The 22,623-nt window shown below is 37.9% G+C and overlaps 1 protein-coding gene across 13 annotated transcripts in view; it reads left to right on the forward strand.

The window, feature by feature from the left end:
- Window positions 1–22,623, forward strand: part of LOC105478882 (dynein axonemal heavy chain 14) — a 524,402-nt gene that overhangs the window by 26,651 nt on the left and 475,128 nt on the right. For 12 of the 13 annotated variants that reach the window (XR_011614730.1, XR_011614739.1, XR_011614743.1 and 9 more), the window contains exons 4-7: window positions 7,365–7,502; window positions 11,657–11,787; window positions 14,927–15,079; window positions 16,387–16,502. Coding sequence is in view for 9 of the 13 variants with exons in the window: in XM_071081203.1 (XP_070937304.1) it covers window positions 7,365–7,502; window positions 11,657–11,787; window positions 14,927–15,079; window positions 16,387–16,502 (538 nt within the window). In the remaining 4 variants the exon portion in view is untranslated. The remainder of the gene's footprint in view (window positions 1–7,364; window positions 7,503–11,656; window positions 11,788–14,926; window positions 15,080–16,386; window positions 16,503–22,623) is intronic. The other variant, XM_071081211.1, reaches the window with a different exon arrangement.

Below are 22,623 nucleotides of genomic sequence, written 5' to 3' on the forward strand. Positions count from 1 at the left end.
TCAGTTCCCACCTATGAGTGAGAACATGTGGTGTTTGGTTTTCTGTTCTTCCGATGGTTTGCTGAGAATGATGGTTTCCAGCTGCATCCATGTCCCTACAAAGGACACAAACTCATCCTTTTTTATGGCTGCATAGTATTCCATAGTGTATCTGTGCCACATTTTCTTAATCCAGTCTGTCACTGATGGACATTTGGGTTGATTCCAAGTCTTTGCTATTGTGAATAGTGCTGCAATAAACATACGTGTGCATGTGTCTTTATAGCAGCATGATTTATAATCCTTTGGGTATATCCCCAGTAATGGGATGGCTGGGTCATATGGTACTTCTAGTTCTAGATCCTTGAGGAATCGCCATACTGTTTTCCATAATGATTGAACTAGTTTACAATCCCACCAACAGTGTAAAAGTGTTCCTATTTCTCCACATCCTCTCCAGCACCTGTTGTTTCCTGACTTTTTAATGATTGCCATTCTAACTGGTGTGAGATGGTATCTCATTGTGGTTTTGATTTGCATTTCTCTGACGGCCAGTGATGATGAGCATTTTTTCATGTGTCTGTTGGCTGTATGAATGTCTTCTTTTGAGAAATGTCTGTTCATATCCTTTGCCCACTTTTTGATGGGGTTGTTTGTTTTTTTCTTGTAAATTTGTTTGAGTTCTTTGTAGGTTCTGGATATTAGCCCTTTGTCAGATGAGTAGATTGCAAAATTTTCTCCCATTCTATAGGTTGCCTGTTCACTCTGATGGTAGTTTCTTTTGCTGTGCAGAAGCTCTTTAGTTTAATGAGATCCCATTTGTCAATTTTGGCTTTTGTTGCCTTTGCTTTTGGTGTTTTAGACGTGAAGTCCTTGCCTATGCCTATGTCCTGAATGGTATTACCTAAGTTTTCTTCTAGGGTTTTTGTGGTATTAGGTCTAACATTTAAGTCTGTAATCCATCTTGAATTAATTTTCGTGTAAGGAGTAAGGAAAGGATCCAGTTTCAGCTTTCTACTTATGGCTAGCCAATTTTCCCAGCACCATTTATTAAATAGGGAATCCTTTCCCCATTTCTTGTTTTTGTCAGGTTTGTCAAAGATCAGATGGCTGTAGATGTGTGGTATTATTTCTGAGGACTGTGTTCTGTTCCATTGGTCTATATCTGTTTTGGTACCAGTACCATGCTGTTTTGGTTACTGTAGCCTTGTAGTATAGTTTGAAGTCAGGTAGCGTGATGCCTCCAGCTTTGTTCTTTTGACTTAGGATTGTCTTGGCAATGTGGGCTCTTTTTTGGTTGCATATGAACTTTAAAGTAGTTTTTTCCAATTCTGTGAAGAAATTCATTGGTAGCTTGATGGGGATGGCATTGAATCTATAAATTACCTTGGGCAGTATGGCCATTTTCACGATATTGATTCTTCCTATCCATGAGCATGGTATGTTCTTCCATTAGTTTATGTCCTCTTTTATTTCACTGAGCAGTGGTTTGTAGTTCTCCTTGAAGAGGTCCTTTACATCCCTTGTAAGTTGGATTCCTAGGTATTTTATTCTCTTTGAAGCAATTGTGAATGGAAGTTCATTCATGATTTGGCTCTCTGTTTGTCTGTTACTGGTGTATAAGAATGCTTGTGATTTTTGCATTTTGTATCCTGAGACTTTGCTGAAGTTTCTTATCAGCTTAAGGAGATTTTGGGCTGAGACAATGGGGTTTTCTAAATATACAATCATGTCATCTGCAAACAGGGACAATTTGACTTCTTCTTTTCCTAACTGAATACGCTTTATCTCTTTCTCTTGCCTGATTGCCCTAGCCAGAACTTCCAACACTATGTTGAATAGGAGTGGTGAGAGAGGGCATCCCTGTCTTGTGCCAGTTTTCAAAGGGAATTTTTCCAGTTTTTGCCCATTCAGTATGATATTGGCTGTGGGTTTGTCAGTTTGTCATAAATAGGTCTTATGATTTTGAGATACATTCCATCAATACCAAATTTATTGAGAGTTTTTAGCATGAAGGGCTGTTGAATTTTGTCAAAGGCTGTTTCTGCATCTATTGAAATAATCATGTGATTTTTGTCTTTGGTTCTGTTTATATGCTGGAGTACGTTTATTGATTTGTGTATGTTGAACCAGCTTTGCATCCCAGGGATGAAGCCCACTTGATCATGGTGGATAAGCTTTTTGATGTGCTGCTGGATCCGGTTTGCCAGTATTTTATTGAGGATTTTTGCGTCGATGTTCATCAGGGATATTGGTCTAAAATTCTCTTTTTTTATTGTGTCTCTGCCAGGCTTTGGTATCAGAATGATGTTGGCCTCATCAAATGAGTTAGGGAGGATTCCCTCTTTTTCTATTGATTGGAATAGTTTCAGAAGGAATGGTCCCAGCTCCTCCTTGTACCTCCGGTAGAATTCAGCTGTGAATCCATCTAGTCCTGGACTTTTTGGTTGGTAGGCTTGTAATTATTGCCTCAATTTCAGAGCCTGCTATTGGTCTATTCAGGGATTCAGCTTATTCCTGGTTTAATCTTGGGAGAGTGTAAGTGTCCATGAAATTATCGATTTCTTCTAGATTTTCTAGTTTATTTGTGTAGAGGTGTTTATAGTATTCTCTGATGGTAGTTTGTATTTCTGTGGGGTCGGTGGTAATATCCCCTTTATCATTTTTTATTGCGTCTATTTGATTCTTCTCTCTTTTCTTCTTTATTAGTCTTGCTAGTGGTCTATCAATTTTGTTGATCTTTTCAAAAAACCAACTCCTGGATTCATTGATTTTTTGGAGGGTTTTTTGTGTCTCTATCTCCTTCAGTTCTACTCTGATCTTAGTTATTTCTTGCCTTCTGCTAGCTTTTGAATGTGTTTGCTCTTGCTTCTCTAGTTCTTTTAATTGTGATGTTAGGGTGTCAATTTTAGATCTTTCCTGCTTTCTCTTGTGAGCATTTAGTGCTATAAATTTCCCTCTACACACTGCTTTAAATGTGTCCCAGAGATTCTGGTATGTTGTATCTTTGTTCTCATTGGTTTCAAAGAACATCTTTATTTCTGCCTTCATTTCGTTATGTACCCAGTAGTCATTCAGGAGCAGGTTATTCAGTTTCCATGTAGTTGAGCAGTTTTGATTGAGTTTCTTAGTCCTGAGTTCTAGTTTGATTGCACTGTGGTCTGAAAGACAGTTTGTTATAATTTCTGTTCTTGTCCATTTGCTGAGGAGTGCTTTACTTCCAATTATGTGGTCTATTTTGGAATAAGTGTGATGTGGTGCTGAGAAGAATGTATATTCTGTTGATTTGGGGTGGAGAGTTTTATAGATGTCTATTAGGTTCTCCATTTGCTTGGTAGATCTTCCTCCATCCCTTTATTTTGAGCCTATGTGTGTCTCTGCATGTGAGATGGGTCTCCTGAATACAGCAGACTGATGGGTCTTGACTCTTTACCAGTTTGCCAGTCTGTGTCTTTTAATCGGAGCATTTAGTCCATTTACACTTAGGGTTAATATTGTTATGTGTGAACTTGATCCTGCCATTATGATATTAACTGGTTATTTTGCTCGTTAGTTGATGCAGTTTCTTCCTAGCATCGATGGTCTTTACATTTTGGCATGTTTTTGCAATGGCTGGTACCGGTTGTTCCTTTCCATGTTTAGTGCTTCCTTCAGGGTCTCTTGTAAGGCAGGCCTGGTGGTAACAAAATCTCTCAGCATTTGCTTATCTGTAAAGTATCTTATTTCTCCTTCACTTATGAAACTTAGTTTGGCTGGATATGAAATTCTGGGTTGAAAATTCTTTTCTTTAAGAATGTTGAATATTGGCCCCCACTGTCTTCTGGCTGGGAGAGTTTCTGCCGAGAGATCTGCTGTTAGTCTCGTGGGCTTCCCTTTGTGGGTAACCCGACCTTTCTCTCTGGCTGCCCTTAACATTTTTTCCTTCATTTCAACTTTGGTGAATCTGGCAATTATGTGTCTTGGAGTTGCTCTTCTCGAGGAGTATCTTTGTGGCATTCTCTGTATTTCCTGAATTTGAATGTTGGCCTGCCCTACTAGGTTGGAGAAGTTCTCCTGGATGATATCCTGCAGAGTGTTTTCCAACTTGGTTCCATTTTCCCCCTCACTTTCAGCCACCCCAATCAGACATAGATTTTATCTTTTTACATAATCCCATACTTCTTGAAGGCTTTGTTCATTTCTTTTTCTTCTTTTTTCTTTAGATTTCTCTTCTCGCTTCATTTCATTCGTTTGATCCTCAATTGCTGATACTCTTTCTTCCAGTTGATCAAGTTGGTTACTGAAGCTTGTGCATTTGTCACTTATTTCTCGTGTCATGGTTTCATCTCTGTCAGTTTGTTTATGGCCTTCTCTGCATTAATTATTCTAGTTATCAATTCTTCCACTCTTTTTTCAAGATTTTTAGTTTCTTTGTGCTGGATACGTAATTCCTCCTTTAGCTCTGAGAAGTTTGATGGTCTGAAGCCTTCTTCTCTCATCTCGTCAAAGTAATTCTCCGTCCAGCTTTGATCCGTTGCTGGCGATGAGCTGCGTTCCTTTGCAGGGGGAGATGCGCTCTTATTTTTTGAATTTCCAGCTTTTCTGCTCTGCTTTTTCCCCATCTTTGTGGTTTTATCTGCCTCTGGTCTTTGATGATGGTGACATACTGATGGGGTTTTGGTGTGGGTATCCTTCCTGTTTTGTTAGTTTTCCTTCTAACTGTCAGGACCCTCAGCTCTAGGTCTATTGGAGATTGCTTGAGGTCCACTCCAGACGCTGTTTGCCTGGGTATCAGCAGCAGAGGCTGCAGAAGATAGAATATTGCTGAACAGCGAGTGTACCTGTCTGATTCTTGCTTTGGAAGCTTCCTCTCAGGGGTGTACTCCACCGTGTGAGGTGTGGGGTGTCGGTCTGCCCCTAGTGGGGGATGTCTCCCAGTTAGGCTACTCAGGGGTCAGGGACCCACTTGAGCAGGCAGTCTGTCCATTCTCAGATCTCAGCCTCTGTGTTGGGAGATCCACTGCTCTCTTCAAAGCTGTCAGACAGAGTCGTTTGCATCTGCAGAGGTTTCTGCTGGTTTTGTTGTTGTTGTTGTTGTTTAGCTGTGCCCTGTCCCCAGAGGTGTAGTCTACAGAGACAGGCAGGCCTCCTTGAGCTGCTGTGAGCTCCACCCAGTTCGAGCTTCCCAGCGGCTTTGTTTACCTACTTAAGCCTCAGCAATGGCGGGCACCCCTCCCCCAGTCTCGCTGCTGCCTTGCAGTTAGATGGCAGACTGCTGTACTGGCAATGAGGGAGGCTCCCTGGGCCTGGGACCCTCTCGGCCAGGTGTGGGATACAATCTCCTGATGTGCCCGTTTGCTAAGACCCTTGGTAAAGCGCAGTATTGGGGTGGGAGTTACCCGATTTTCCAGGTGTTGTGTGTCTCAGTTCCCCTGGCTAGGAAGAGGGATTCCCTTCCCCCTTGTGCTTCCCAGGTGAGGCGATGCCTCGCCCTGCTTCAGCTCTCGCTGGTCGGGCTGTAGCAGCTGACCAGCACCGATTGTCCGGCAATCCCTAGTGAGATGAACCCAGTACCTCAGTTGAAAATGCAGAAATCACCTGTCTTCTGTGTTGCTCGTGCTGGGAGCTGGAGACTGGAGCTGTTCCTATTCGGCCATCTTGCTCCGCCCCCTAGAGTTGGTTTTATCCAGGGTCAGTGTTTTGCCATACAGGTGAGGCCAACAGATAGAGGGAGTTTTGGGATATTGGCAAGAGTGCTGCGAAAAGACGTAATCTAAGCTGGATAAAGTGAAAGATGAAATAAAATAGAGGGATGATGGATTGTAAGAAAGCAATAGAGCAATGGACTGGAGTTCCTGATGAGCTTAAAGAATGGTCATGTTGGGAGAATTAAACAAGCTGAGAGGATGGAGGGCAAGTGATGACAAGCACTATTATGTAATTGGGAATATGGTTGGTTGATGTAGAGTTAGTGATGGGAGGACATCCAGAAAAGAGGGGAGGAGAGCACAGCTTTAGACAGGTCTTAATTCATGAACACTGAAGTCATCCACGTGATAGCAGATTTAGTATGGTGAAAGTTGGCTCTCCCTTTAGCCAGAGTTCCAGATTGAGTGACCAGGCAATTCGTACTTATCAATAAAGAGTGGAAGAATATAGTGTACTCAAAAAGCATGAGCTTCAAAGGAATAGATTTTTATGTTATTTATTAAAGAAAGAGGGCAAGTTGTAATGATTTGGAAGTGGTGAATGGAGAGTGAGGAGTGTTAAAACAAGCTCACTTTCCAATCTTGAGGTAAATGGAGTGTGGGAATATACAGCCACTAACCAGAGGGTTGCATGTCAGTAGTGCCATAGGGAATAACTAGATTTCAACTAAGTTAGAGAGGAATAGAGTTTAAAGATAGAAGAAAGTTTTCACAACTACCTCACGAATCTTTCCACTAATGCCACATTATTTTTTCATTGTGATCTCCTGAACAATTCTCTTGTTTTCTTATCTTTCTCTCATCCCCAGCTACCCTTCTCCTCACTACCCCACAATTGAAAGCCTTACCACCATTCAACATTTGGTCTTTGGAACAGGAGAGGTCTGTGGTTTCCTCTGATTATACAAGTGGGAAATTGTCTCTCTCTCTTCTGAATTAGGACTATTGGTTGAAATAAAACTTATTATTTATTTCATTTGTACCCCTTTGTTTTGTTTGTAATTATCCTGTCTTTTGCCTTCCTAAATTGTAGCACAGTGCCTTGCACTACAGAAGTATTTGTTAAATGAATGAGAACAAGACAATGTATTTCTTTCGTCAAAGCTCTGTTTTTACTATTTTCCCCATTCTTCTATGTGTTAAGTCTACCAATTAGGCAAGCCATAGACAAAATAAGAAATAGACCTTTTGTTACTTTTCTATATTTATATCTAAATATTTTCTCTGCTCAGTTATCAAATTACAGTTAATAAAAAGGGTCATTTCTGTATTTATTTCATGTGAGGATTCACACTTTAAAGATTTAGTATAATATTCAAAAATCACAATTACTTTTGTATCAACCTAATAATAAAGTTAACTAACATTTACCTTAGTAAGCACTTACTGTGTGCTTTAAATGTATTAACTAATTTAATTCTTGTAACAACCTATGAGGTTCTTACTATGACAATTCTCATTTCAAAGGTGAGGAAAGCAAGGCAGATAGGTAACTTACAAAGTAAATCACATGACTATGAGTGTTAAAGCTTGTATATGAGCTTGGAACCCAGGCATCCTGTGCTCTTAACTACTATGCTATACTGTCTTATATAATCATTAACTGTATTGCTGGGTATGTGGAATTACTATGGTATTATTTATATCTCACACTAGTTATTCAGTTAATAATGGTTTTATTTTCATATTACCTTAAAGAAAATATAACTCAACAACATATGGTTTCTCCAGAACCAGCTTCGCTTAGGGAGAAAGGGAAGTCATGGAGAAAAAAGGATCAAACTCATGCTTGTCCAAAAGTTAGGAAAGCCAGGCCTGTGTCATATGATAGAACAGGTATGTGGTATCATTGAACCAGATTGCTTAGAAATCACTATACTTTTTCAAATTATTCTGTGGTTTGTTTGCTTATATTGGACACTGACTTTAGAAAAAACAGTATTACCGAATTTTATGTGTTTGGTTGCTTAAAGGATTATTAAAATGCTTTTTAAGTTCTTTTTGAAAATCTAAAATATTACATTGAATAATTGACAGAGATTGTTTAATCACTGTTCTTAATTAAGAACAATCTCTGAAGGCTATGATTTTAGAACTATAATATAAACTGTATAGTGTTTTACATATAACTGTAGTAAAACTTGATGATTTCATTTTATTTAACAATTTTATACCTTTGTCTGATAGTTTAAATCTCCAAATAGTTTATTTAAATAGATTTTCTTCCACTAACATCTTCTAGTTTGTGTTTTCTCTATGCCTGAAATTCTTCTTAGTATTAATATTTTAAATTTTATAAGAGAAAGAAAACTTTTCTATTTTCATTGAAACACCATGATACAGAGGTGGATTTATCATAAAGCTATTGAAGCCTAAGCTTCAGGGCCCCTGACTCACACAGGCTTCGCCCTTTCTTTAAATAAATATCCTCAAAATTATAAGTACCTCATACAGCACAAAACTTGCACAGACGTGGTGTTGTTCATGCCCTCGTATAATTCTCTCCCCTTAAATGTGGAAAGGACCTGTGAATGCTTCTAACTAATAGGTGATGGGCTGTCAATGCTGTGATTATATTACATTATCCAAGACTCCACCTTGCTGGTGGACTTGTTCTAGAGTCTCTCCCCTTTGCTGGCTTTGAAGAAGCAAGCTACTATGACTCAAATCACAAGGAAACGAGTTCTTACAACCTCAGGGAGCTTGGAAGCAGATCTTTTCCCAATAGAGCCTCCAAATGAGAATCCATTACCAACCAACACCATGATTACAGCCTTTGAGACTTTAAGCAGAGGATGCAGTTAAGCTGTATCTAGACTCCTGACCCACAGAAACTGTGAGATAGTAAATATATGTTGTTTGAAGCCACTAAATTTGCAGTAATTTGTTATGCATTGTTTTAGTCCATTCTCACACTGCTATGCAGAAATACCTGAGACAGGGTATTTTATAAAGGGAAGGGGTTTAATTCACTCACAGTTCTGCATTCCTGGGGAGGCCTCAGAAAACTTACAATCATAGTGGAAGGTAAAGGAGAAGCAGGCACCTTTTTCACAGTGTGGCAGGATGGAGTGAGTGCAAACAGGGGAAATGCCACATGCTTATAAAACAATCAGATCTCGTGAAACTCACTCATTATCATGAGAACAACATGGGGGAAACCACCCCCATGATCCACTTACTCCACCTGGTCCCACGCTTGACACATGGGGATTATGGGGATTACAATTCAAGGTGAGAGATTTGGGTGAGGACACAGAGCCACACCATATCATGCATCCAGGAAACTGATACAGTGGCTTTATTGCAACAAATGTTGCTGTACATTAAGAATTCTTAGTATTTAGTTGCATTGTCCTTTAGTGTTTTGAAACTGGTATCTAGTGTAAGAAAGGCCAGTAATTTAGGTTTAATGGTTGCCAGATAAATAAAATTCTAATTCTTTACTGATTACATTTCTTTAATTTGCTTCCCTCATTTAGCTTCTATAAATTCATGAATACGTAAACTGGTAAAGACCTAAGTAGCATTTTGTTTAGATTTTAAAACAATTATTAAATATTTCAAATATACAATATAGAGAAAATAATTTAGTATTCATGTACTCATTACCAGGGTTTAACAACATTTAGTCATTTTTTTAAAAAAGGAAGTTGTAGACAGAATTCTAATATGCCCTCCAGTATTCCTACCCTCTGGTGTACATGCTTTGTGTAATTGCCTACTCCTAAGTGGAAACAGAACCTGTGAATAAGATAGACTGTCACTCCCATGCTTTTATATTATTTATATGGCAAAGGGATTTTCAGATGTATTTAAGACCCTTAATCAGTTGACTTTAAATTTATCAAAGGAGACTATTAGAGGCAAGCCTGACCTAATCAGATAAACCCTTAAGAGACCGCAAGTAGTAGCAGAGGCCCTGCCACTGCCTTTGAAGGAGCAAACTGCCGTGTTGTAGAGAGGGCCACATGGCAAGAACCCGAAAGTTCGCTGAGAACTGTACCCAGCCAACTACCAAGAAAATGGGGACCTCAGTAATACAGCCATAAGGAAACAAATTCCACCTCAAACCTGAGGAGCTTAGAGGCAAGTCTTTCGCTAGCCCAGCCTCCAGATAAGGGCATGGTCAGCTGACACTTTGGTTTCAGTCCTGTAAGACCCTGAGCAGAGGACCCAGCCAAAATTTGCCAGACTCCTGACCTTGTTTCTTTTTAGTAAGCATTCTTGATTCTGTCATGAACTAACCTAACTCTTTTTTAGAAAGATGTTTTCTTTCCAGCTTTTTGAAAGTTATGCCTTCCTTATATTTTACTATTTATTCTAAAAAAGGGTTCTTTATTTGCTGAAATTGCCTCCATTTTTGAACAGTCTTTGTCAGATCTGTTGAATCTGCCAAATCACACTCAAAAATGAAAGTGCTAATTTATGATACTTTCATGATATTACACAAGGGGAATACCCTTGCCAATAGCTGATATTTTCCAATTTTAAATTTTTTGCCAGTCTGAGTGAGATATGTGTTTTAATTTTTATTTTATTTGCAATTCCCTGATTACTAATGAGGTTGAATACTTTTCCATATGTTTATGGGCCGTTTATCTTTTCCTGTAAATTTTTTGTTCATCTTTTTATCAAAATGTTTATTTTTTAATCGTTAAGAATTCTTGAGATATTTGGTATAGTAATCTCTAGCCTGTTATATAGGTTATAAACATCTTTTTAAAATGTGTTAATTACATTTTAACTTTGTGTATGGTGGTTTTTCTTGTATATAAGTTGCTAAGTTTGAGCAAGTCAAATGTATCATTGTTTTCCTTTTAACATGCTTTGATTCTTTTTCAAGAAGCCTTCACTACCCCAGTTTTATAAACATATTCTGCCATATTTTCTTCTAGTATTTCTATAATTTGTTTTTCCACATTTACAGCTCTAATCCATCTATAATTTATGCTTGCATATAACTGCATATTTATTTCAAATGGCTAACCACTTTTGCATTATGATTTATTGAATAGTTAATCGTTCTTCTGTTGATTTGAATTATCTTTTTCACTTATTAGATTGGCTTGTATACGTAGTTATATTTCGAAACTCTAATTTTTTCTACTTCTTTGCTTTTCTATGTCAATATCACACTATTTTGATTTCTAGAAGGTATATATTTTTATATCTGGGTCTATAATGTTACTTATCCTCTTGTCAGACATACACAGTTGTACCATATCCTTAATACTAATTTTCAATACCTCACCTAGGGCACAAAATGTAAAGAGGGACTCACTCTTAGAGTCATGCAAGTGCCTCATCCTAGTTATCATACTGTCTTATACAAGAGCTCAAGTCTCATTTAATCCTTAGAAAAGAAGTTGTTTTAGTCCAATGTTGTTTGTAATTTCTAGAGGGCCAGAAATATAACTTCTTAGCATGGCTTTCTGTATGCTTCTCTTTCCAAGATTTGTTCTATCAAGAAAATAAGTTTAAGGGCCAACAGGACAACCTGTATAGCATAGTGAATAAAAGCCAAGAAAAGAGACTCTTTCAAGAACGAGAGGATTGTCAACTGTTGGCTAAGAGATTGAGAGATGATCTGAAAGGTGTCTGTGGGATGAGTATCCTTAGGAAAAATATTTCCATCCCACCCTGTCATCCCTGCTTTTCTGATCCAACTGCCCCTCCCCCAGCTTAGGCATTTATTAAGAAAAGCCTTATAACCAGTTCCTGTTCCTAGTCTCTTCTCTTATTACTACCTGTGTAATTATGAATTAGGTCTTTCGTGACGTCTTTCTTAAATTGATAAATATTATTCCCTCTTTCCAACTTCTGTTAAAACTGAATTTTAAGCTATATTTTCTCCTCTAATAATATAATCGTTTAAGTTACCATTTAGATTTTTTTCTCTATATAGAAATATTTGGAATATTTTGCATTATCCTTAAGTGATGCCCACATTTGCACTTATATTGGATTTTTAAATTGTTCTATACCAGAACCAAAAGATGATGATGTGATAAGAAATATTATTAGGCTACGAGAAAAGCTTGGTTGGCAAACTGTGTTACCGCAGCACAGTTTGAAATATGGAAGTTCCAAAATTGCAGTTCAGAAGATTACTTTAAAGGTATTGTTCTATTTTATTTAATTTTGATCTTTAAAAATCAATGTTGAAATTATATTTTTATTTTTATTTCATTTCAGATATTATGTCAAAGTCAAACATTACATTAATATCAAGTTACAATTATTTCATGGTAAATGCAAAAGTATTTGACATCATTTCATTTTACTTATTTAAGAAATGGAGAATAGGCCGGGCGCGGTGGCTCACGCCTGTAATCCCAGCACTTTGGGAGGCCGAGGCGGGCGGATCACAAGGTCAGGAGATCGAGACCACGGTGAAACCCCGTCTCTACTAAAAATACAAAAAATTAGCCGGGCGCGGTTGTGGGCGCCTGTAGTCCCAGCTACTCGGGAGGCTGAGGCAGGAGAATGGCGTGAACCCGGGAGGCGGAGCTTGCAGTGAGCCGAGATCGCGCCACTGCACTCCAGCCTGGGCTGGGCGGCAGAGCGAGACTCCGTCTCAAAAAAAAAAAAAAAAAAAAAAAAAAAAAAAGAAATGGAGAATAGATCAAGCATATAAACTTTAAGTCTATGACACATCAAAATGTATGTGTTTGTCCCCTCTTATCACTTTCTTTGAGTGAGTCCCCAGGAAAGGTGTATCATCTGCCTGAAACTTGAATCTACTGTTTGGTTTCTGGATATCACTTTTTCTGTGATTTAAGAAGAAATTGTTAGGTAATGTAACATTCTATTCTTCTCACACTCTAACTCCCTGGTACTTGATTTTCTGTCTCATCTGGTCTGTGTTTCCTTATGCTATTCATTTTTTTCTTACCCATTAGCCTCTGTCTTCAGAGAAATTTTAGCTTGTCCAAGGTCACATGACCAGAGGGTAGAAGCTGTGGTAAGAACTAAGGTTTGTGTCCTGAGACCTCATTTATTACAGGTGCTCTAAGATTGAACAGGATCATCTCTCCCTACTGTTAGAAAGGGGACTCTCAAAATGTGGTCCCCAGACAAGCAACACTGGAATCACCTTAGAACTTACTAGACATACATATTCTTATCTGCACCCTAGACCCACTGAATCAGAAACCTTTGGAGGCAGAGCCTTGCAATCTGTATTTTATTCAGTTCTCCACGATTCTAATACACAATTAAGAACCAATGCTCCCAACCAAGGATCAGCAGATTTTTTTTCTGAAGAGGACCAGGTAGTAAATACTTTAGATTTTGCAACTACTCAACTCTGTCACTGTAGTACCAAAGCATTGATAGATAATACATACATAAATGGATGTGACTGTGTTCCAATAAAACTTTATTTACAAAAACAGGCACCTTGCCCTGCTCTACACTGTTACCATGAAGATAAATCATCTTTTGATCATTTTTCAGAGGCCACAATGTGAAGGAAAGTACATGTATAATTGAATCAGATTTACCTAGTTTTGAACCTGTACACTCACCATGTTATCAAGTTCCTAACCTCTTGAGCTTTAGTTTTTTGACCTTGAAATGGAGATAATAATAGTTACCATGGAGGACTGTGAAAATTAAATATATGCCATGGTGCCTGGCAGGTGGTGGGCACAGTAGTTTAAAAACAAAACAAAACCATAGCTGTACATGGGTTCCTTGGACTCTCAAAGTGAATTTCATTTGTGTGTGAAGAAAGGATTGAGAATATGATTAAACACTTGTTTTTAAATGAAAAAATAATTTAATTGGAACATATTTTTATGCTTTTATGATTTGATTTTTTAATTATATATATGATCCATTTGGAAGATTTGTATCTATCTTGTTTCTTAGTAATGTTTTGAAACCTAATTTAGAACATAAATGACTCAAAAAACCAAATAACAATTAAAAAGGTCATACATTATACAAGTCATCATTTAGAGCTCATTTATTTCCTGTTATTTGCAGTTTTTAAACTTGTTTTTGAGGGTTTAATATTGATTATATTAGAAGCTGAAGTAAGAAAGTGAAACAGCTAAAATAATTGAGAAGAAACAAGTAATCTTCAAGGAAGACAGAATTTTAAAAAGTGTAAAACTGGATCCAAAATTTAAAACTACAATGATTGGAAACCGTTTAGTTACACAAGTAAATAGCTTCTGAGGACATCACTAAATACTAAATGCTTTTTTATGGTAAAATTTATCCAGAAAAGACTAAAGTTTTCTTATGATTTTAGAATTTTTTATCCATAAAAGTTAAAAGTTTCAGGAAACTTTTATTTTAAAGCTAAAATAAATACATTTTACTTAAAATTTTCCTTAATGTGTAATGGCTGATTTTTCAATGCCAAGTATGGGAGAGGCATTATAATTTATTGCAATAGCTTAGAATATGGGTTTAGAGTCAGACTTGGATTCACATCCCTAGTTCACCATTTCCTGAATTTGTGACTTTTCTCAAATTATCTAACTTATCAAAATATTCATTTTTTTAAATTTGAAAAACAGGGTCTTTCTCTGTCACCTAGGCTGAAGCCACAATGGTGTGAGTAAAGCTCCCTGCAGCTTCAAACTCTTGGGCTCAAGTGATCTCACCTCAGCCTCCTGAGTAGCTGGGATTACAGACGTGAGCCACCTCACTCAGTTCCCTCAAAGTATTAATTTCTGCAATTGTTTAGTGAGATTAAAAATATCAAGCCTTAGTTTCTTTAAATTTGAGAGGTGAATGTTAATAGATTAAACTCTTATGGTTGTAAAGATAATGTATATGAAAGAGTTATTACTCATTATTTATTACTTAACAAATAATAGCTATTTTTATCTTATACTAAACCGCCATCATTATCAAAATAAATGACAAATTTAATGTGCCCAAAGATTTCTGGTGTTGGCAGACAAATACTGGAAGATGGCATATTATGTAAAAGGTATGTCGTCGAGTTCTTTGGATTAGTAAGCATGTATTATTAAGCGTATAGATATTTTTTTCTGAATTAAGGATCCTTTTTTAAGGATGAAAATTAAATATGTTAAATCTTTCATAAGATTGGTCTTTGTTGAACATTGTTTAGGCACAATTTGATGTTAGCTTTCTCCAAATATAGTATTCTTATTTTTAATCTGTGTTTAAATTGTTTCAATTTAGTGGATAATCGGTTCAGCCATTGTATTAATTTTGTTAATTTAGTCAAATTAATTAAATTTCTTTATTTTTATTTTTTTAAATCTCAGAAACCTTTGGAAGATGATGGAGAATTTGTATATTGCCTTCCTCGGAAAAGTCCTAAAGCCCTTTACAATCCGTATGATCTTCAGGTAGTATCAGCTCATACCGCTAAACATTGCAAAGAATTTTGGGTTATTACTGCTTCATTTATCTCAAAGGTAATGTTTAATGGATGTTTTAAGCTTTTGGAATTACAATACAAAAATATTATCCAATGTAGAATTTAATTGCGTACATTTATCTTTCTGTTTCAGAGATACTTGGTCATTTGTGGAGCAGTTTGTATATAAGAATCTGCTTGGGAGAATGTTATTTAATAGTGAAGTTTTTCCTTTTGTGTAGAGATTTAGGTTTGGAGATTCAACTTTAATAAATTTTTTCATCTATCAAATACTTTGTTAATACTTGGAGTAAATTTTTAAAGGAAGAACTACAAAACAAGTATTTGCTAACATAATGGGAACTATAATAATAAAGAAAAGAATATTCTTTATTGGCACATTTGTCAGAAACTTTATTGCCAGATGTAGAAATCCCCCTTTTACAGTCTTATATAGCATTTTGATATTTATCACAAGTTGAAAATATACAATTACTTGTTTTAATGATTTGTTTAATGTCTGTCTGCCTTTTTCTGCCCTCCCAGCCTCCCAACTAAAATGAACTTTATGCATGGGCAAGACCGCATCTTTGTATGAGGTAGATCTGTATGTGCAGATACAGAAATACCTCTAAGAGTATCAAGTGAGAATGGAGGAAAAACTTCTATATATATATGAATATACACATAGATACATATGTGCTGATAAAAATATGCTTACTTTTATCTCTGGAATAAAATTTTTTTTAAAATGGTGACATTCAGATAGGGGAGGGCCACTCATGGGAAGAGAGAGAACTCCTTGATGAAGGGCATGTAGTTTTTGAATGTCAATATAGGATATGTGGGTAGTGAGATTATAAACCACTTTGGACTACCGCATCTCTGTAGCTAAAATTAAGTTCATAAATACTACTTTTATAGAAAATGTAAAAATTGTGAGACTCAAATTTGAACAGCTATTTGTGAAAAGTATCTCAGGGTGAGGAGGAAGTTTCTGTCAGAGCACAAGAAATAGCGTTAGAAAATAGCAAGTGGCACAAGTATACATATGTAACAAACCTGCACGTTATGCACATGTACCCTAGAACTTAAAGTATAATAATAAATAAATAAATAAATAAATAAAAATAAAAAAATAAAAAAAAGAATACAAAAAAAAAAAAAGAAAATAGCAAGTGTAGAAGCAGTGTGTTGAGGGAAATCAAATTTGGGTATAGATAAAATAGCTGAGGATTCATACATGGAAAAAACTTAGTTATAAAGTCAAGAAGTTATCAGCCAAATACAGGCTTTCTTAATTTCTTGAAAATGATACATATTTTTAAAATAAATAAAATAATGCTTTTGTGCCTTATTTTGTAGGTCACTAATATCGTTGATAGTATAGAGGAAGTAGAACTCATACCTACTTTGGAATGGCTATCAGAAAGAAGACATTACTATTTATTACGTCAATTCAAGATATTTTCTGATTTCCGGTGAGGTGAAAAATAATGAAACCAGTTCTTTGTAGTTTGATCCTGTTGAAGGAGCAGTTGCCCGATTGACATCTGGGTTCTACTACAGTAATACCAGTAGAAAATAGTACTAATTCCTTTATCTAAAAAATTTTTATGGAACACCCCATTTCCTCTGTAACTTCTGAAGAAATGCCAATAATTTTGGCATTTAAGAAGCATTTTTCCTTTCAGAATTAATAAAGCATTTGTTACCGGTAACTTATGAGGAAATGCCATAAGTTATAGAGGAATGGGATATTCCATAAAAATTTTTTAGGTGAAGGAAGTTTGCCCTTTTCAGTATTACAACTCTTAATTTTAGTCTTTTTGGATAAATATTGTAAAAATATTTTAGAGTCAAGCAAACTTAAATACACCCTACAGTTGACTCTGCCACAATGCAAGGGTTAGCGGCCCTGACCCCCTACACAGTTCAAAATTTGAGTATAACTTTTGACTCTACCCAAACTTTGCTATTAATACTAATAGTCTACTGTTGACAAGAAGCTTTATCAGTAACATAAACAATCATTAACATATTTTGTCTGGTACATGTATACTGTATTCTTACAATAAAGTAAGTTAGAAGAAAGAAAAAGGAAAATCATAAGGGAGAGAAAATAAATTTACTACTCATTAAATGGAAGTAAATCATAATAAAGTTCTTCATCCTTGTCATTGTCACATTGAGTAGGCTGAGGAGGAGGAGGAAAAGTAGAGATTGGTTCTGCTGTCTCAGGGGTGGCAGATGTGGAAGAAAATGTACATGTAAATGGACTTGTGCCATTCAAACCCATGTTGTTCAAGAGTCAGCTATGTTGGCTTGGGTTTGCCTTTTTTTCCTTTTGCATATATTGCCTTTTGCATATATATTATTTATATTTGCATATATTTATTTATTTATTTATATGAATATTTATTGAGAGTCTGTTAAGAACCAGGCATATTCTAGATGCCAGGGATATTGTATTGAACAAACCAAGCAATTGTCCTGCACTCAAATATGTATATCATAGTGGGTGAGAGATAATGAAAAACATGCAAATATGTGAAATATTGAGTGGAGACTAAATGTGGTTGAAGGAAAATAAAACAGAGTAAGGGAGCTGGAGGCAGCTTGTTGATTCAAGTTCATGATTAAAAATTTATCTAGTTTTAAGGTACATTATGTTACATTATGTTATATCACATCACATTAGGATTCCCAAGACTGATTCTTCACAGAGTAGTTCCAGGTTATTGTTCTTTTAGTGTTTGTATCTAGTTCTATAATTTTCTTGTTTCTTCTCTAATGTCTGCTTTTTCTTGTGATATGTTCTTGTCTGCTGGGGACTAGGAAAACAGATAAATAATATTTTAAATTGTTTATTTAATATGTAAATAGCTTGAATAACTAAGGACCTGAGAATTTTTTTTTTTTTTTTGTTAAGAGAAGAAGGATTTTGTGACAGAGAAATTAATTATTGAATAAATGTTATTGTGTACCTGTTTTGTTTCACCTGTGTTAAGAACTGGAGACAGAACACGAAAAAATATACAAGGTTTCTGTTCATATAGAACTTATATTCTAATGGAAGGAGATAGATAATAATAGGTAAATAAATAATTTCAGATCGTGATGAGGCCTAGAAATATAATAAAACAGAGAATTAGAGATGTGTGTGTGCATTGGTTCTTTAGATAGGATGGTCAGAGATGTGGCATTGAAGCAGAGACCTAAATGATGAAAACTAGGCAGCCCTGTGGGAGCTCCAGAAGATGCAAGTTTCAAAGTTGTGAAGCAGGAACTAGTTTAGTATGGATTTGACAGTAGAAGTGGTGTTCCTGGAATGAAGTTGGTAGGAAATGAAGCTGGTTCTGTTATTTTCTGGGACCTGTCACATGTAGCGTAGGTGACTGAGTAACAGTTCTAAGTTTCTCGTCAAAGAGAGGTGATAGTTGCATCCCTGTAATTTAGGAGCTGGAATTGGGGCTAGATAGGTTTTTGATTCTGGGTTATCAATTTAAGATAGTATCCAAAGTAATATTTTCTGTATCTTTTTATTTGAGACTCTGTCAGTGTCAGACTTTCCACTATTATGCTTGCCTTTTGATACATCCTCAGGGTCTGCTGTGCTCTAAATAGTTATCATTTATTAAACTTTTAAAATTCAGCTGCAACTGGGACAAGAATCATCTTTTTACATGACATTTGGTATCAAAGTCTAGAGTCAAAATGATTCACTTTCTTTATTCATGTTAAGAAAAAAATAAATTAAATTTTATATTTACTTAATTTGTACTTAATTTTATATATACTTAATATACTTACTTAATTTTAAATTTTATTTTTAATATTTTCATAGTTTTTCTTAGATCACGATATTGTAAAAGGTAATATTTCAAATAGAAAAATGAGATAAAGATGAAGTGTTAACAACTTAAGCTGGTGATGCCAGTACAGGGGTGATTAGACCATCAGCATCATTGTTTTACCTCATGAAACTTTTCTGGTATATTAGTTTTTGTGACCTGGTGCAGATACGCCTTACACCGTTGGGTTCCCCTCTGATTCTTAAGGATTTTCAGGGATCTTCTAGGGTTCTGAGATACCATGACTCTATGGATTTGGATTAAAGTGAAATAGTAACTTATGTGGAGTGCTTCTTTGGAACTGGATTTAAGGTCAAGGTACTAGATTTTGATTGAGGCAGTCCTGATTTTCAAGGCCTCGGGTGAGCCTGTTTGAAGGATATCATGGGATTCTCTTTGAACTGCTTGGATGGCTCCAGGCCCCTTTCAGCCTTCTTTGATTCAAAATTAGCCAACGTCATCACTAAGATTGGCTGTTTGGCTTCTCAGACACACCCCTATCCCCACGATTTTCTGCTACCCACTAGCTCTCACCAGCTACATAAGTAATCTCAGGTTGGCAAACAAGTATCACATCTCAGTGTTTATTTAAAGGTGGTTGTTTTCCTCTAGATGCAAAGGCTACCAAGGAAGCAATTGTGATACTGCATTAGACTAGTCCCACACGTGCATAATGTAGGTGGCAATATTCATTTACAGTTGAGAGAGATTTGCAGAAACAGTTGGCATGTCTTTTTCAGAATGCATGACAATTATTGCTGATGAATCATAACCAGGGAAACTTTCCAATTCCTTCTCATGTAGGTTCTTTGAGTTTTAAAAATTACAAGTGCATTTTTTACATAAGTATTAAATAATATCAAAATGACATACATTACCTTAATTTTCTACTTACCACTATAGAGACTTTTTATCAATGTACCTGTTATGCCCAGACTGTTTGTTCCCCAAAGAAGACCACCAGAGTCCAGAGTCAAAGCCAAGCGGCAAGGATCTTTACTACAAGTTCGAACTTGGTCCCTCCTTTACACAGTATACAAGAGGGCCCTGAACAATGCGAGCGTTTGCTTTTTATAGCCCGAAAGTTGTAGGGGAACAAAGAAATTCTTTTGGCTCCTGCGCTTTCAGTAACCTTGAACGGCTGTCCCCTTATCGGAGACTTTCCAGGTGGTGTTTATACTGGGCTCAGGGAGTTTGAGAGATATATGGTGGTGGGATGGGAGGATGGGATGTGTTTGTGCTAGGCTCAGGGAGTTTTGAGCCCGGGGCTGAGGAATGTGCCCAGCTCCTTTCATTCCCCCCTTCTCTTCAGGTATCTTTAGAGCCAATCTTGGGTCTTATAAGTCTGATTCTGTTTCAGCGTTTATAGGTTGGTATTGGGCTCTGAGGACCATGAGTTGTACAGTGTTAAATCTTTCCTTAACAAATTGTAAAATTCTGTTAACAACACAAGGTCCTACGGTAAGCAGAAATAGTAGACTTAGCAGGGGTCCAAGGAGGGGGCTAACAGAGAAAACATAGAGGAATTTCACCATTGGTCTGCAGCTGAAGCAAACTGCCGTGTTTTTACTTCAGTGCTTAACTTGCGTAACTGTTGGACCCGGTCCTCTACAAGTCCTAATTCATTTATGTAGAAACAACAGTCTTTTTTTAGAAATATGCATGTACCACCTTTTTCTGCAGTGAGTAGGTCTAGGGCTCTCCGGTTCTGCAAGGTTACCTGAGCTAGGGACGTGAGCTGCCGCTGAAGGGAGGCAAGGGACTCAGCCGACTCCTCCATAGCAACGGCAAATTGTTGGTACAACCTGTTGCTTTCTATGAGGGTGTGACCTAGGGCTCCCCCCGCCAGTCCAGCTGCAATGAAGGATGCGGTGAGGGAGATTCCTGCAATGAGGGGGAGAAATATGGCTCGTGCAGGTCTTGGTCTAGGGTCTGGGTGAATAACAGCACTAGTCCAGTTACCGGTATACCTTAGGAACTCGCCAGCAGTTAGTAGAGTCAACCGGAGAACTAATGTGACAGGGAGACACAGTAGGTTATTAACAGAGGGACTAGGTAGGTTCTTAGATAAGGTTCCATTACACCAGAAGAATATGCCTGATGGAGCCCTTAAGGTGATATTAGGGGGCGTTGCAGTGATGCTGCAGAGGCTGGAATTGGTTCCTGAGAAACAGTAGGGAAATTTTTCCTGACTGGGGTTTAGGTATAGGGGCACGTTCAGGATAGGAGCATACGAGAGGTTTCGGAGGTTGTTAGCTTGGGCAAAGGTAGAGGATCCCCATGGCGGAGGGACAGCGGTTAGCGGTGGACGCCCTAGAGTGGCACACAGAAAGCAGCCAGACAGGCTATTTGAAAACCAGTAAAATTTAGTAGAATTGGGCTGTTGCACCCTGAGGAAGGGCAATCAGCACTGGCCAATAATTTTCCGGGCTTATGAGGTTGCCCAGGGTGGATTCGGTTTTCATAAAGCCAGAATCTCTAGACAAAGGGATTATGAGCTGGTTTTGTGATTTCTCCAGCGGCCACTAGGGCGACTAACGTTAGGGTTAGACTACCTAACTGCATGTTTGCAGTGAGCTATGCTGCCGGCGCAGGGTGAGTTTTAAGGGGTTGTTCCTAGCTCTGTCCACAGTCCACGTGTCCGGTGCTTCAGCCGCCGCCGTGATTGGTCCCAGAAGATCGGAGGTTGGGTCCACTGGCTTGACGTGGGTGTAGTGGATCCACAATGCGATGCCTTCTACCTTCAGGGCGGTGGGTGTGGTTAGGAGTACCTGGAGTGGTCCTTTTCACTTGGGTTCTAGGGTCTCTTGTCGGTGTCGCTTGACCAGGACCCAGTCTCCCGGCTGGTACGGATGGGGTGTCGGCGGGGGGCCGGTCTCATATAGTTCCTTCAGCTTGGGCCAGATTTCTTGATGAATTTTCTGCAAGGCTTGTAGGGAAAACAAGAGTTCAGAGACATTTTCTGTTTCGGACTTGAGCAGATCATCTTTTAGGCCGGGAACTAAGGGTGGGGGTCTGCCATACATAATTTCATAAGGAGTAAGGCCTAGTCTGTAAGGGGTATTACGGGCCCGGAACAGAGCGTAGGGGAGAAGGACCACCCAATTAGCGCCAGTCTCCATAGTCAATTTAGTTAAGGTCTCTTTTAAGGTCCGATTCATTCTCTCTACCTGTCCTGAACTCTGGGGCCTGTAAGCGCAATGTAGTTTCCAATTTGCCCCAAGGATGGAAGCCAAATCCTGACTTACCTTAGCGATGAAGGCCGGCCCATTATCTGACCCTATCTGGACGGGGAAGCCATACCTGGGGAGGATATCTTCCAGCATTTTCTTTGCTACAACCTGAGCAGTTTCTTTCTTGGTGGGGAATGCTTCAGTCCACCCTGAAAAAGTATCTACAAAGACAAGTAAGTACCGATACCCGTATTTTCCTGGCTTTATCTCAGTAAAATCTACTTCCCAGTAGATATCGGGCCTGGTTCCCCTGAGCCTTGTTCCCGTTGCAGCCTGGGATTGGGGGTAGGCGTTGTTAAGCTGGCAGACTTCGCAACTTGTCACGATGTTGCTGGCCATCTCGGCTGTATGTCTGAATTTGAGCTTAGAGCGTCTGATCAGGTCTATCATCCTCCGAGCACCCAGGTGGGTGGTTCGGTGGATGTGTTCTAACACTTGTTGTCCTAATTTTTCTGGTAGGATGGTTTGGTCATTAGTATCAGTCCACCACCCATTCTGGATCTGTTTCAGGGGAA

This window comes from Macaca nemestrina, chromosome 1 (genome assembly GCF_043159975.1).
Source record: "Macaca nemestrina isolate mMacNem1 chromosome 1, mMacNem.hap1, whole genome shotgun sequence".
Classification (NCBI taxonomy): domain Eukaryota; kingdom Metazoa; phylum Chordata; class Mammalia; order Primates; family Cercopithecidae; genus Macaca; species Macaca nemestrina.